This window comes from Calidris pugnax, unplaced genomic scaffold (assembly GCF_001431845.1).
Source record: "Calidris pugnax isolate Ruff unplaced genomic scaffold, ASM143184v1 scaffold435, whole genome shotgun sequence".
Lineage (NCBI taxonomy): Eukaryota > Metazoa > Chordata > Aves > Charadriiformes > Scolopacidae > Calidris > Calidris pugnax.
Window position 1 is genome coordinate 3,400,237 of NW_015091240.1, and position 15,580 is coordinate 3,415,816.

The window sequence follows — 15,580 nt, forward strand, 5'->3', positions numbered from 1 at the left end:
GAATCAGGAAAATGTGATGAAAATAAAGCATTAAATAAAACATACAATAAATGATAAAAAATATTAACTAACCAGGTGAAAAAATATCATCCCCAATTCTGCAGAAACAAGGTGTTAAGACAGGGGTAGAAGAAGTGGTGGTGCAGCATACTGTAGGTGTGGTAGTAGTGGTAAGGTTGGTGGTGGGCAAGGATGTGGTGGTGTGGCAATTGTAGTTAGGTGTGCAGCAGAGGACGCGGATCTTGTAGTTGAGGCACATCTTAAATTTGCCAGTCTGCTCTTCGTTCTTGCACACCAGTCCAAAGTGGACGTCGCACTGCACGACCTGCCCGACCTGTTGGATGGCGACGTCGGGGTAGTCCTCCGCCTGGCACTCGATTTCCTTTGGATGTTGGCAGACTTGCTTGCCGGCGGCCCGGATGTGCTGGTAGGTTTCAAAGTCTCCCTGGTTGGGCCCCGAGGAGGGGAAGTCGACGTCGAACCATTCACTCCAGGCGCACACTTCGGGTTCACAGGTGGTAGTGGATGTGGTGGTGGTGTAGCTCTCAACGGGGTAGGATGGGGGAGGTGTCGTAGTGGGGGTGATGGTGGTGGTGGAGGTTTGCGCTGTGGTTTCAGAGGAGGTGGGCTGCGTGGTGGAGGTGGAGGTGGTTACAGTGGTGGAGGTTGGGGTGGTGGTGGCTGACCCGCGGAAGGGGGTGACGGTGGGTCTGGTGGTGGGCAAGGATGTGGCGGTGTGGCAATTGTAGTTAGGTGTGCAGCAGAGGACGCGGATCTTGTAGTTGAGGCACATCTTAAATTTGCCAGTCTGCTCTTCGTTCTTGCACACCAGTCCAAAGTGGACGTCGCACTGCACGACCTGCCCGACCTGTTGGATGGCGACGTCGGGGTAGTCCTCCGCCTGGCACTCGATTTCCTTTGGATGTTGGCAGACTTGCTTGCCGGCGGCCCGGATGTGCTGGTAGGTTTCAAAGTCTCCCTGGTTGGGCCCCGAGGAGGGGAAGTCGACGTCGAACCATTCACTCCAGGAGCACACTTCGGGTTCACAGGTGGTAGTGGATGTGGTGGTGGTGTTGGTGTAGCTCTCAACGGGGTAGGATGGGGGAGGTGTCGTAGTGGGGGTGATGGTGGTGGTGGAGGTTTGCGCTGTGGTTTCAGAGGAGGTGGGCTGCGTGGTGGAGGTGGAGGTGGTTACAGTGGTGGAGGTTGGGGTGGTGGTGGCTGACCCGCGGAAGGGGGTGACGGTGGGTCTGGTGGTGGGCAAGGATGTGGCGGTGTGGCAATTGTAGTTAGGTGTGCAGCAGAGGACGCGGATCTTGTAGTTGAGGCACATCTTAAATTTGCCAGTCTGCTCTTCGTTCTTGCACACCAGTCCAAAGTGGACGTCGCACTGCACGACCTGCCCGACCTGTTGGATGGCGACGTCGGGGTAGTCCTCCGCCTGGCACTCGATTTCCTTTGGATGTTGGCAGACTTGCTTGCCGGCGGCCCGGATGTGCTGGTAGGTTTCAAAGTCTCCCTGGTTGGGCCCCGAGGAGGGGAAGTCGACGTCGAACCATTCACTCCAGGCGCACACTTCGGGTTCACAGGTGGTAGTGGATGTGGTGGTGGTGGTGGTGTAGCTCTCAACGGGGTAGGATGGGGGAGGTGTCGTAGTGGGGGTGATGGTGGTGGTGGAGGTTTGCGCTGTGGTTTCAGAGGAGGTGGGCTGCGTGGTGGAGGTGGAGGTGGTTACAGTGGTGGAGGTTGGGGTGGTGGTGGCTGACCCGCGGAAGGGGGTGACGGTGGGTCTGGTGGTGGGCAAGGATGTGGCGGTGTGGCAATTGTAGTTAGGTGTGCAGCAGAGGACGCGGATCTTGTAGTTGAGGCACATCTTAAATTTGCCAGTCTGCTCTTCGTTCTTGCACACCAGTCCAAAGTGGACGTCGCACTGCACGACCTGCCCGACCTGTTGGATGGCGACGTCGGGGTAGTCCTCCGCCTGGCACTCGATTTCCTTTGGATGTTGGCAGACTTGCTTGCCGGCGGCCCGGATGTGCTGGTAGGTTTCAAAGTCTCCCTGGTTGGGCCCCGAGGAGGGGAAGTCGACGTCGAACCATTCACTCCAGGCGCACACTTCGGGTTCACAGGTGGTAGTGGATGTGGTGGTGGTGGTGGTGTAGCTCTCAACGGGGTAGGATGGGGGAGGTGTCGTAGTGGGGGTGATGGTGGTGGTGGAGGTTTGCGCTGTGGTTTCAGAGGAGGTGGGCTGCGTGGTGGAGGTGGAGGTGGTTACAGTGGTGGAGGTTGGGGTGGTGGTGGCTGACCCGCGGAAGGGGGTGACGGTGGGTCTGGTGGTGGGCAAGGATGTGGCGGTGTGGCAATTGTAGTTAGGTGTGCAGCAGAGGACGCGGATCTTGTAGTTGAGGCACATCTTAAATTTGCCAGTCTGCTCTTCGTTCTTGCACACCAGTCCAAAGTGGACGTCGCACTGCACGACCTGCCCGACCTGTTGGATGGCGACGTCGGGGTAGTCCTCCGCCTGGCACTCGATTTCCTTTGGATGTTGGCAGACTTGCTTGCCGGCGGCCCGGATGTGCTGGTAGGTTTCAAAGTCTCCCTGGTTGGGCCCCGAGGAGGGGAAGTCGACGTCGAACCATTCACTCCAGGCGCACACTTCGGGTTCACAGGTGGTAGTGGATGTGGTGGTGGTGGTGGTGTAGCTCTCAACGGGGTAGGATGGGGGAGGTGTCGTAGTGGGGGTGATGGTGGTGGTGGAGGTTTGCGCTGTGGTTTCAGAGGAGGTGGGCTGCGTGGTGGAGGTGGAGGTGGTTACAGTGGTGGAGGTTGGGGTGGTGGTGGCTGACCCGCGGAAGGGGGTGACGGTGGGTCTGGTGGTGGGCAAGGATGTGGCGGTGTGGCAATTGTAGTTAGGTGTGCAGCAGAGGACGCGGATCTTGTAGTTGAGGCACATCTTAAATTTGCCAGTCTGCTCTTCGTTCTTGCACACCAGTCCAAAGTGGACGTCGCACTGCACGACCTGCCCGACCTGTTGGATGGCGACGTCGGGGTAGTCCTCCGCCTGGCACTCGATTTCCTTTGGATGTTGGCAGACTTGCTTGCCGGCGGCCCGGATGTGCTGGTAGGTTTCAAAGTCTCCCTGGTTGGGCCCCGAGGAGGGGAAGTCGACGTCGAACCATTCACTCCAGGCGCACACTTCGGGTTCACAGGTGGTAGTGGATGTGGTGGTGGTGGTGGTGTAGCTCTCAACGGGGTAGGATGGGGGAGGTGTCGTAGTGGGGGTGATGGTGGTGGTGGAGGTTTGCGCTGTGGTTTCAGAGGAGGTGGGCTGCGTGGTGGAGGTGGAGGTGGTTACAGTGGTGGAGGTTGGGGTGGTGGTGGCTGACCCGCGGAAGGGGGTGACGGTGGGTCTGGTGGTGGGCAAGGATGTGGCGGTGTGGCAATTGTAGTTAGGTGTGCAGCAGAGGACGCGGATCTTGTAGTTGAGGCACATCTTAAATTTGCCAGTCTGCTCTTCGTTCTTGCACACCAGTCCAAAGTGGACGTCGCACTGCACGACCTGCCCGACCTGTTGGATGGCGACGTCGGGGTAGTCCTCCGCCTGGCACTCGATTTCCTTTGGATGTTGGCAGACTTGCTTGCCGGCGGCCCGGATGTGCTGGTAGGTTTCAAAGTCTCCCTGGTTGGGCCCCGAGGAGGGGAAGTCGACGTCGAACCATTCACTCCAGGCGCACACTTCGGGTTCACAGGTGGTAGTGGATGTGGTGGTGGTGGTGGTGTAGCTCTCAACGGGGTAGGATGGGGGAGGTGTCGTAGTGGGGGTGATGGTGGTGGTGGAGGTTTGCGCTGTGGTTTCAGAGGAGGTGGGCTGCGTGGTGGAGGTGGAGGTGGTTACAGTGGTGGAGGTTGGGGTGGTGGTGGCTGACCCGCGGAAGGGGGTGACGGTGGGTCTGGTGGTGGGCAAGGATGTGGCGGTGTGGCAATTGTAGTTAGGTGTGCAGCAGAGGACGCGGATCTTGTAGTTGAGGCACATCTTAAATTTGCCAGTCTGCTCTTCGTTCTTGCACACCAGTCCAAAGTGGACGTCGCACTGCACGACCTGCCCGACCTGTTGGATGGCGACGTCGGGGTAGTCCTCCGCCTGGCACTCGATTTCCTTTGGATGTTGGCAGACTTGCTTGCCGGCGGCCCGGATGTGCTGGTAGGTTTCAAAGTCTCCCTGGTTGGGCCCCGAGGAGGGGAAGTCGACGTCGAACCATTCACTCCAGGCGCACACTTCGGGTTCACAGGTGGTAGTGGATGTGGTGGTGGTGGTGGTGTAGCTCTCAACGGGGTAGGATGGGGGAGGTGTCGTAGTGGGGGTGATGGTGGTGGTGGAGGTTTGCGCTGTGGTTTCAGAGGAGGTGGGCTGCGTGGTGGAGGTGGAGGTGGTTACAGTGGTGGAGGTTGGGGTGGTGGTGGCTGACCCGTGGACGGTGGTGACGGTGGGTCTGGTGGTGGGCAAGGATGTGGCGGTGTGGCAATTGTAGTTAGGTGTGCAGCAGAGGACGCGGATCTTGTAGTTGAGGCACATCTTAAATTTGCCAGTCTGCTCTTCGTTCTTGCACACCAGTCCAAAGTGGACGTCGCACTGCACGACCTGCCCGACCTGTTGGATGGCGACGTCGGGGTAGTCCTCCGCCTGGCACTCGATTTCCTTTGGATGTTGGCAGACTTGCTTGCCGGCGGCCCGGATGTGCTGGTAGGTTTCAAAGTCTCCCTGGTTGGGCCCCGAGGAGGGGAAGTCGACGTCGAACCATTCACTCCAGGCGCACACTTCGGGTTCACAGGTGGTAGTGGATGTGGTGGTGGTGGTGGTGTAGCTCTCAACGGGGTAGGATGAGGGAGGTGTCGTCGTGGGGCTTGAGAATGTTGTGGTCGTTATTTCTTTTTGTTTGTGTGTTGTTGATTGTGATGTAATTCTGCTTTGTATATAGTCTGTTTTTGGTGGAGTTGTTGATTCTGTAGTTGTCTCATGCTTTGTTTGTAAGCCAGGTGTTGATGTTACTTCCGTGGATGATGTACTTAGAGTTGTAGAGAAAATTCGGGTTGTTTTTGTTTCTTCTGTAGTTGTATGGGGTGCTGTTGTTGTGTGGCATGGTGCTGTTATGTTTCTACAGCATTGAAATCTTATTTCATAGTTATAGCAAATAGGTGGTAATTGGTCTTTATTGTAGCATATCAATCCTTCTTCTGTATTACATGTTATGTGTTGCTCCAGTAGGGGATATGGTGTATTTGGGAATCTTACTGCTCTGCATTCTACAGCCTTTCTCTTATCACAGACTTTGTATCCGTTATTTTCAATGTTCTGAATTGTATCGAAATCTCCATCATTGTATCCAGAGCCTGGATAACTTACATCATACCACCTTGACCAGTAACATTCTTCTTTAATGCAAAGAGGAGTTGAAGGAGAAGTTGTGACAGGAGGTGTCATTTCTGTTGTGCTAGTGGTTGTTTCATGAGTGGATGAAGGTGTGACTATTGTCGTTTTGTAAGTTGTAGTAACTGGTGATATAGTAGTTGAAAACGATGTAGTTTCTTCAGTTTGACTTGATGTTTCTGTGCTCTTAGCTGCTGTTGTGGTCGGTATTGATGTACTGAAATGTGTTGTGGAAGAGCATGGTACAAAAACACAGCATAAAATTCTGATTTCATAATTGTTGCACAGTGTTGAAATTTGATCTCTGTTGTAACATATAAGCCCAGCTGTTGTACTGCATTCTACTTTTTGGCCAAGGTCCTTCAGTGGTATATCAGGAAATTTCTCTGCTCTGCATTGAACAGCCCGTGGAGCTTTACAGACTGCATAACCTTTAGCTCTCAAATCATCAAAGGTTTCAAAATCTCCACCATCGTAGCCAGGGGTTTGCAGACTCCCATCATACCATTCTGACCACTCACAGACTTCACGAACACATACTGATGTAGTTGGTGACACTGTGAAAGAGAAAAAGAAGAGGCTTTGAAACTTAAAATTAATTCCTGTAGATATTCTATTTTTTATAATATTATATGGCCTGAAAATTTCGCTAAGGTCATTTACTTGCATTGTGCGCCTGTAGTGCATCAGTTTAGTGTACTTATAATTTAATATGAAGTAGCACGGAAAATCCATCACCCAGCAATTTGATGTACTGATGTTCTTGGAACTGTCGCTTCCCAAGAGAATGTCAGCTATCTTTTACAAAGTGCTAAAATAAGTCTTGGGCTTAATTTATATGCATTGGGGAAAAGAAAAAAAATATCTTTTTTTTTTTTTTTAGATTTCATTTAGTGTTGTTGCTTCGTTTGTATCTTGTTTTCATATTTATTAATACCTCTGGAATGTCAAAGCCCAGATTCAAATCCAGTGGAATGAATAACATTTCATCTGTGCATCAAGATTAATAAGTACTTTTTTTTTTTTCCAAATGAGTTGAATCCTCGTGTAATATGCTGCATCGTCTTTGTTCCTCCGTTTGAAGTAAAAGGCATCTAATGCAGCATTATGAGCACCTCTGCACTCTTGTCTACCATTGTCACTCTTGAAATCATTCACTGGTTGGAGAACAGTCCATAAGCTTCTCTAGGTGAATTCTCATTGTGAAATGGTTGGAAAAAGACTAATGAATTCCAGCAGTGCTGGAGGTTTCTGCGATTTCAAAACTTGTAGTTCTATATTTTAACATGTGCCCATAGTAATTAGAGATTATCAGCCTGAAGAATGCTAAACAGAAATTCTAGAAATAAAAATTTCAGTATTTCTTTGCCAATATCTGAGCAATCCCCTTAGTACTGTAATTATAAATACCATGAATCCCACCAGGAATTTTACAGAACAGAATAATTCTGTAATTTAATAGGAAAAATAATGACTTTTTTGTTCAATAAAGATTATTCCTGGTATAGCAATAGTTCTAATTACAGATAATAAGTCTGATACTGGTTTTTATCATTCACTATGAAGATAAGCAAAATAATAGTATTAAACCACTGTGCAGTGCTTTCCATTTTGGTGTTTCAGAAGTGTTTTTATTTTCTCTTTTTATTTCCTTGTATCTATTTGGTTACCAGATACTGACTGAAACAAAATGCTAATAACAAATGAGACTTACTCTCATCTGTTTTGAAGATGTATTAGTTCATTTATGTTGTGAGTGTGGGCATGGTGTTGTAGCTGTATTTTACTCACTAATGAATAGAACACGCTTTTATGGCCTATGAAGGATGTACCTGTGGAAGTAGTGGCAGGTGGCGTAGTGCTGAAATGAAACGTGGTTGCTGTTGTGGGTGATGTTGAGATTGGACATTCATAGACAACCCTTTGAAGTGTTCCATTGGGACCACAGATTGCGACAATGCACCCTCCTGTGCCATCTGTAGTATTGTAGATCACATCTTTATAGTTGTATTTCTGTCCCTCATAAATGCACACACATTCTGTAAATCAAAAGAGAGCGTTATTCCTTGGTACCTGAAACACAGAGCAGAGTACCTCAGGTGCATCCTATTCAGATAAAACGAAATTTGTCAACATACCATATTCATCATATTTGCATTTTTTTCCATTCTTTGTGCATTCACTGAAAAGATAAAAAAGGAGAAGATGAATGTCAATATATAGGTTCATGATATCATCTTATTGTCTCTATATTGTTTTTTTTTGCTATTGATCCTTTGTTATTCATTATGTGTTTAAATGTAGAAAGACCCTATCTTCTCTGAGTTCTGCTCAGTTCTGCTGTACAAATTCAGGTTAGGTAGGATCACTCAGTCTTCTGTCAAGAAAGGCAAATTTTCTGTCAGCATACTAAATATGCAGTATCCTTCTTGGTGCTTTGGGAGGCTGGGCAACTATGTAGGGAGGTGTGATTTGAAATGTTATCTCCCTGATAGGTACACTTATTTTTTGGAAGGGAAAGTGCAGTAAATGTATCACTTGAGAAAAGATCACTGTATCACAGGTGTTGATGTTGTCTACACAGAGAACTTCCATCAGACTTCCAAAAGATGCAAGAGTGCATTCTGTTTTTAAAGGGAATTTATTATCTGTTAAGAACTGAATCTTGCATTTATTTACAGTGACTAAAGGCATCTGTACAGTGAATAAACTTAAGTAAATATAGATATGTATTTAACAGGTTAGGTTTGGTGCTGTTAGTGACACAGATGATGCAGGCAAAGCTGTCTATGGACTGCAAAACATGCCATGAAGGTAGGGTAGCTTAGGTGGGCTTCGTGCTAAGCTCTTTGCCACTCTGGGTGCACTGCTTAAAGTATTCAAGTGTAGCTACTATAAGGGTATCTTGGTACAGGTGTTAACTGCTTCATAACTGGTTCTACTAACGTCGCGCTATTTGATAGAAGGCTTAGAGCACTTGTCCCAGAATCTCATCAATTCTGTCAGAATGTGTGGGAATACTTGCTGTTACAAATATGCAAGTAACAGTGCAGTAACAGAAACAAGCTCAAAACTACGCAGATTAGTTGCGTACTAACTTCTAAATAATTTCACATAATGATTTTAGGGATATCCTACTAAAAATTTTCAGACTATCGCCACAAATATTACTATTTTAATTTGGTTTTACTTAATTTAACAATTTAAAAGTACTTTATTAAGAATACAGAATAATTAATAGTAAAAAAAATATATATAAATAATAAATAATATTAAATTAATCTCTCTGTGGTAAAATTTTTCACCATGTCATCATTTAAGTTCCTGGGAATATAGAAAAATTAGACATCATTCAGCAGCCCGTGACTGGCCTAGTTCCTGTTGGCAGACAAAAAACCTTAATGCATAATGAATTATGTTTCACAACTTTAAACTCAATGTTTAAAAATCTTTACTAATCCTACCATGATTGACAGTTCTGCTCTGAAGGCATCTGCATTCCTGGTTTGTAATTTTTTCCGTTGTCATAACAACCACAATTAGAAACACAAGTCATGGTTTCTTCATCAAAATAGGGCTTATTCTTTGGACAGTGTGGGTAGCAGCCTGCAATGAAAAATGAGAGTTATTTTGACACTAGCCTTTCACAAGTAGAAGTAACTCTGTAGTCTGCTTATATCTATCTGCTCTCCCAAAATTGTCTCATTTGTAAGTTGAATTTCAGACTCTGTTAGTGCTATTTCTTTGATTTCACATTAAGCTTTGGAGCATTCTGTCTTTATCTTCACTCCAAACAAGTTCATGATCCATTAAGGAATAAGATACTAGTTAGAAAATCTCTTCTTATAATTTCTAATACAAACATGTCATATACTGAGTAATATAAATTTGCATTTTAGCTTTTTATAAGTAGAATGAGACATGCATAATTATGTTTACCTTCCAAACCCCTCAACTCATGAAGACAGTTCCCGCTTGGATTATTGCAGGTCTTCATACAAGGGGCTCCACATGGCTTGTAGTGCCACTCACATTCCCCTTGTGGATTGTAGTAATCACAGAACAGAGCTAGAGGAAGAAGAAACAACAGAAAAAGACCTTTGACTTTTTTGCTCTACAGTCTTTCAGTTTTGCTGTGTAAAAATCCCATGTGATCAGTATAATCACACAGGACGTGAACAGTATATTGTCTTACTTCTAAATTAATACAATTGTTAAACTTCTACCAGTTTTTGACACCAATAAAGTTATAAAGCATAGAACAGAGTTACACATTAAGCATGAAAAATCAATTAATTGAATCACTGATTTTAGCTATTATGCAATAATATTTATTTACACTGAGCCTGATGTAGACAGGTGAGAGAGTAACTTAATATTATAGTTCACCAGTTGTGTATCGTGATTGACAAGTAAATCAGATACTAATGACACCACTGGTAAAGTTACTATCAGTGGTTTCATTTTAAGAAGATAAATTTGTTTCCACTGATTTGCCCAGCTGTGTTTGTGGGGTCTTTTTGCTGCTTTTAGAATACAGAGTGTCTCCTACAAATATAATTTTATCCTTCTTTCTGTCATCATTCCACTTGTTTTTCCTTATTTCTTCTGTTTTCTTTCCCTCTGGACTCCTTCAAAAAGCAGTAGGTTGAGACTCACGACAAATAGATGGGGTTCTCCATGAAATGCAGATGTCCAGCTCATTGCATGCTTGAGCATAGGCAGCTACTGCTGTACAGAAACATTCGCAGTCTCCTCCAGTGTCACAGGCACAAGCATCATCCACACATGCTTGATAATATTCATTTGGTTCAACCTGTTGTAGAAAACATTTGAGTTTTCATGGATTTGTCCTCTTTGAAAAGGCATTCACTGTCCTAAAAAAGCTGAATAAAATATCTGAAACTGACAACTCTGTATGTGTGAGAAAGATAAGAAAGGAAGAAACCTGAGAATGCTTTGAACAATCAAGAGGAAAATGTATAACAAAGCTACTACTAGTAAGTCATAATGCTAAGAACTATTTCATGCTGAAAATACATTTGCAAAAATAATACTGTTCCATTAGTACAAGCTAGCACACAGCCATATATATCAGGTGGCTGATATTTATATTAGCAGAAAATGATGCCATTAGAAAATAAAAGTATCCTGAGATTTATCCGTCATTGTCCTTTATATCAAAAAAACCCAACCCAACTATCTATTTCTTTAGCATACTAGTTCAAGGCACAAGCTGAGAAAATGGAAGTGAAAACACTCCCTATGCAGTCTTCCTGGAAATTGGTCTGACTTCACTTTCTCAAGCATTGCAAAGTGTATTTTAGTTTGTTTTTCAGCTATCCCACGTAAAAATTAATGTAATCTCTGGCTCAAGAGAATTTAAGACAGAGGTTTTTGTCATACCTGGGAGTGACACTTTGCAAACACTTCACTGGTAATGATGCTGCATTGCTTCTGTGCCCAGGCTTTTCTGTATGGGTTCGCAGTACATGGATCCTTGGTACGATTGGCATTTGGGCAACTAGAAGACACTTTCCAGCTATTGGCAAACTCCAGCACATTTCCTACCACAGACTGACTGCGAGTAGTGAAGTCATTGTTTCCATTGCCATCATAGTTTCCGCAAAGTCCGCAGACATGTCCCTGCATGGAGATAAATACAAAATGACAAAGATCAGTAAGGTACAGCTTCTCAGTATCTCTGATCGTTTTCATAAAATACCTTTCATGAAGAGATGCCTCTAACTTGTTGGAAAGGATAAGGATAGGAAGCAGACTAGATTAATGGGGTTTGTTTTTAGTATTGAGCTAATTAGTTTTATCTAGTCCTGAACATACCTCATCAGTGAGGGCTTTTCATAGAGAAAGCTATTGATGTACTTGCTGTTATGCCATTCCTGAATAACATACTTTGGGGAAAATGTGTAGTACACAATGTTAGTAAACAAGGGTACAAGGATAGTAATATGCAATCGTTGCTCTTTCAGTCTTCTGGTTACAGCCTAAATTTCCATTTTTTTCTTTGACAGATAACATGAATATCTTTCAGAAATAATTTTATCTAGGCTTTGGATTTTAAAATTTACCTGAAAGCTGGGACTAAGTTTGATGAATATACTGGTTTTCTTGTCCCACATGAGTATCAGGCCAACAGTAGTGTCAACCACCAGGTAGATGCCCATGGAACGTATTTGGAATGGCATTTTTCCTCCAGGTGTCCTCTGGATGACATCAGAGTGTCCATCACTGAGTACCAACTCATAGTTCTAGGACAGGAAAAGAAAAAGTTAGAGGCCAATTAAAAAAGTCATCTATTGGGTATGGTTTTATATATTGCCAGTAACTGTTATGGAAATAATAACTTTATTATCATAAAAATGGTTCTGTTCAACAAACTCATGTTAAGCAACTTCTCTTTAGAATTCCCTCTTTCCTTTCTCTTGCAGAGAGCAGAATCATTGGCAGTGAGCAAAGAACATTTTCACTGTCTTGGAGGACACTTTCATGATGCAGTCTATCCGGGACAGCTTGTTGTGTCCTTCTGGCACATTAGACCTGGCATACAACTTATTAAAGCAAATACTTACCCCCAAGAAAACTTTAATAGATTTAGAGCAGGTGGTTCCTGTAGTGCCACATGGAATGTTCTCAGTGATGACTCTGAAGGTTCCCTGATTCATACCTTGTTGACCACAGTAGTTCTGAAACAGTGGAATGATATTCAGTGTTAACTTGCTACATGGCCATATGTAAAATGAAGGGTACTTTGATAGTCCAAAAATCTGGGAAAGACTATGTTACCTGGACCAGAACATATTCACAATCTCCTTCAAAATCAAAGCGTTTGCCATCAAAGGTGGTGTAATGCCCATCTCCGTAAACAGAACAGGTTTCCAGGCAAGGTTCCTCGGAACAGTGCCATTTTCTGTTTCTACATGTACTACACAAGACAAAAAGCACTCCAAATGTAAAAAAAAACCCCATACACACAATGTAGATATATGTACGTTCCTGCATGTATGTCAATCTGATTTTAAAATGCTGTAAGCTTATAACGGAAAAACAAGATTTGTTTATTCTCAGAAATGCAGCATAGCTCAAGAAACTTTGGGATTTACTCAAAGATTGTGTTAGTTCCTGATGTCATGAATAATTTTGGTTAGAAAATACTTTAAATCCTTCACATTTCAAAATCTTGTTGGATGTATTAAAATGTAGGGATTGCCTGAAAGGAAAAAAGCTTTCTTGACTCGAGTGAATATGACAACATCCAAACTGTATTGTTCTTCTGACCACTTGTAATTTCTGTGTTATGTGCTATTATAAAAAACAGGTAGAGCTTGCTTTTTAGGTACTAAGCGGATCATCTTATGTAGGATTCCTTACTATAAATCTTGATACTGCTAGAGTGAACTGTTGTAATTCACCTAGAGCTTAAACTATTCCTTTTCAGATGCTTGACAATAATATTTTTCAATATGCCCTTACCAGTTGTTACAGCCAACTCTGATTGATTCTCCTGGACTGTAGGAATTCCCATTGTGAACACATGGACAATCTTCCGGAGCTATACAGCCACCTTTGCCATCTGACACTTGGTTATGAGGACATACACAGCCAGAGACACACTGGGTTCTGTACTGTAAGGACGACATAGAAAACATGACTTGAAAGATTTTCCTGATGGAAGAGTCCAGCTGCAGCTGGTAATTGTAGAAGAGATATAGTTCAAAATGCTTTCAACTGGGTATAAAGAATCTATACTTACGCATTCCATATCTAGAGTCTGACAGCTTTTCTGGCATCCCGCTCCTATCGTATCTGCAGTGGTATTGCCACAGTCAATGTAGACCATGGGAGGTACGCAGACTGAAAGGGAGAAAAGCCATGAGAAAGGTGAGATCAGCCATGTACTTATATCTTTGTGTTTCCTTAATGCAAATTGAAGAAAAATAAAATTAAAATAATCCTGTCTGAGGCATGTGTACCTTAATAAAATGCATTTGAGCAGAAAGAGAAACTGAATGATGTTTTGAAGTTATGCTCATCTGCTTTTTTTTATTTATGCTTGGACTACTCATGGAAATTAGTGTTTAGTCAGTTTTGTGAAAAACTTCCTTTCAGAAAAAAAAACCAACCAAGAAAAAAGATAATGGTTTGCTTTGCTTTGCTTTGGTTTTTTGTTTTGTTTTAGCACTTTTATTTTACTTAAAATGTAGTCAGTTTTCTCCTCACATTCAGTGAAGTGACCAACTACTCTTTTCCCATGTTAATGCAGAGGGTTATAACTTATGTCAGCCATTTGAAATGTAAGATAGTGTTTCTTTATATATTTCAAAATATCGGCTACATCACACAAGTCATCAGTTCATTTTCTTGTTTGATTTCAGACTTGTACAATTTGCATCATTATGACCAAAAAAAAAAAAAGATAGGACTGAAAAGAGTGAAAATGGAAACAGAGAGTTAAAAAAACCTTAAGTGATATGTTACCTGGTTCAGGTTTCTCTCCAATGCAGCTCAGCTTTCCATAGGTGCAAGTGCTATTATAAAAAAAAGCAAATGGATAAGTTTTTGCTTTTCCTCATTTCCTAATGAATTTGAAATAATGAAAAATTACTGTGATAAAACAGTGAAAATGTGTCCTTTATCAGAATAGTTTGTACTATTCAAAAATATTTTATATTCGAGCAGACCAAAATACAAGTATATTCTATATAAATATAGGTTTGCTTTGTCCATTTGCCTAGATAAAAACTGTCCCCCAGAATAATTCAGATTCCATTCATAATGGGAATAATCTTTAATGGAATTATCAAGTACCTTTCACCAGCGAACAAGTATTTTACAGCCACGGGTAAGAACAGTATGTGTGGTGGGGAATGAGTGACTGGCTGACTGGGTGGCAGTTTTGCTGTTAGCCAAGGCTAACCCACCACAGTATAGTTTGTTCAATTTCTGTGGTAGTCTAAGTATGATCTTCCAAACATGAATAGCCCTAACAATTTTTAAGGATCTGTGATTTTTTGTATTGAAATTCTTAGGGAGAGAAATGCATTTGATGGGAATAGATTGAATAATGTATATGTGGTTTCATGATTGCCTATATCCAATCTCATTTCTTTGTTTACAAATCTCTTACCAGACAACACCATTATCATGAATAACTTCTCCAGAAGACAGAGGCATTCCTTTGTAGTAACAAGGGCAGCTAGCAGCAGGCACACATTTGCCACTTTCATCCATGTAGGTTCCATTTATGCAGGTACAGCCATCAACTGGAACAAACTTGATACTACATGTGACATCAGGCTCACTCAGAGACCGGCAGGTGGGTTGGCAGGAATTGACATTGTAAGTGTACTTCAAGGATTTCGGACACAAGGTGGTGTATTTTGCTTGAGAGTAAAAAGTTGAGATACATTTGCAGGTCATTTAAGAATTTATATAGGTATAAATGCAGTGTTTGAGATAAAGTATATATGATAAACATGGCAATGTATGTACATGTACTTTACTGATATCCTCGATAGTGTAATTATTTTGTACTGCTAGGGCAGAGTTTTCCCCTATAAATGTGTCATGAATACAAATATTTTGTTCAGGTTAAAAAAAAGAAAGTAGTTCAATTATTTTAATGCATAGTGTCTTTTTTCTTCATTGCTACTTTTATATTTTTTGTCAAAATAAATTAAGAAACACTCTACTTAGTTTATTCTTATTGCAAAGATATTGAGGTCCATGTTGCTTCTGCTGGTTCTGAGCTAGTAATCTAACAAAATCTCTTTTTTATGTTTCTCTGCCTACTGCTTGTCTTTTGTGGTATTCTATTCCTCTGCAAATTGTACTTAAAATATATTTTAACACAATTTGCTATGGGAATCCCTGAGAGCTACTGTGTGAGGACTTCTCAATGATCATGTTCAGGAGGCAAAGGGAAATAGAACTTACTGCAAGCTTTGCTTCTCCATCCAGTGAGGAGAACTCCTTTAGCGGCACAGGCTCTGACATAGCTAGAAAGGGCAGCACACATGCAGTCCTCACTCTTCTCACAGTTGCATGTGTCAAACATGCAGTTCTAGGGACAGAGGATGACATATGATCATGAGATTGTCACATTAAAACCATGGCGCTCTGTACTTTTTAGAGTGT

General features: G+C 43.2%; 1 protein-coding gene across 1 annotated transcript in view; it reads right to left on the reverse strand.

Moving 5' to 3' along the window:
* MUC5AC (mucin 5AC, oligomeric mucus/gel-forming) overlaps positions 1 to 15,580 on the reverse strand; it is a 44,510-nt gene that overhangs the window by 13,267 nt on the left and 15,663 nt on the right. Inside the window, exons 17-31 of the mRNA XM_014959947.1 lie at positions 15,380 to 15,506; positions 14,571 to 14,826; positions 13,922 to 13,971; positions 13,197 to 13,297; positions 12,917 to 13,068; positions 12,230 to 12,368; positions 12,016 to 12,129; positions 11,515 to 11,694; positions 10,832 to 11,071; positions 10,085 to 10,241; positions 9,365 to 9,493; positions 8,890 to 9,031; positions 7,564 to 7,607; positions 7,258 to 7,464; positions 73 to 5,982 (exon numbers count right to left, since the gene is read on the reverse strand). Coding sequence (XP_014815433.1) covers positions 73 to 5,982; positions 7,258 to 7,464; positions 7,564 to 7,607; positions 8,890 to 9,031; positions 9,365 to 9,493; positions 10,085 to 10,241; positions 10,832 to 11,071; positions 11,515 to 11,694; positions 12,016 to 12,129; positions 12,230 to 12,368; positions 12,917 to 13,068; positions 13,197 to 13,297; positions 13,922 to 13,971; positions 14,571 to 14,826; positions 15,380 to 15,506 — 7,948 coding nt within the window. The remainder of the gene's footprint in view (positions 1 to 72; positions 5,983 to 7,257; positions 7,465 to 7,563; positions 7,608 to 8,889; positions 9,032 to 9,364; positions 9,494 to 10,084; positions 10,242 to 10,831; positions 11,072 to 11,514; positions 11,695 to 12,015; positions 12,130 to 12,229; positions 12,369 to 12,916; positions 13,069 to 13,196; positions 13,298 to 13,921; positions 13,972 to 14,570; positions 14,827 to 15,379; positions 15,507 to 15,580) is intronic.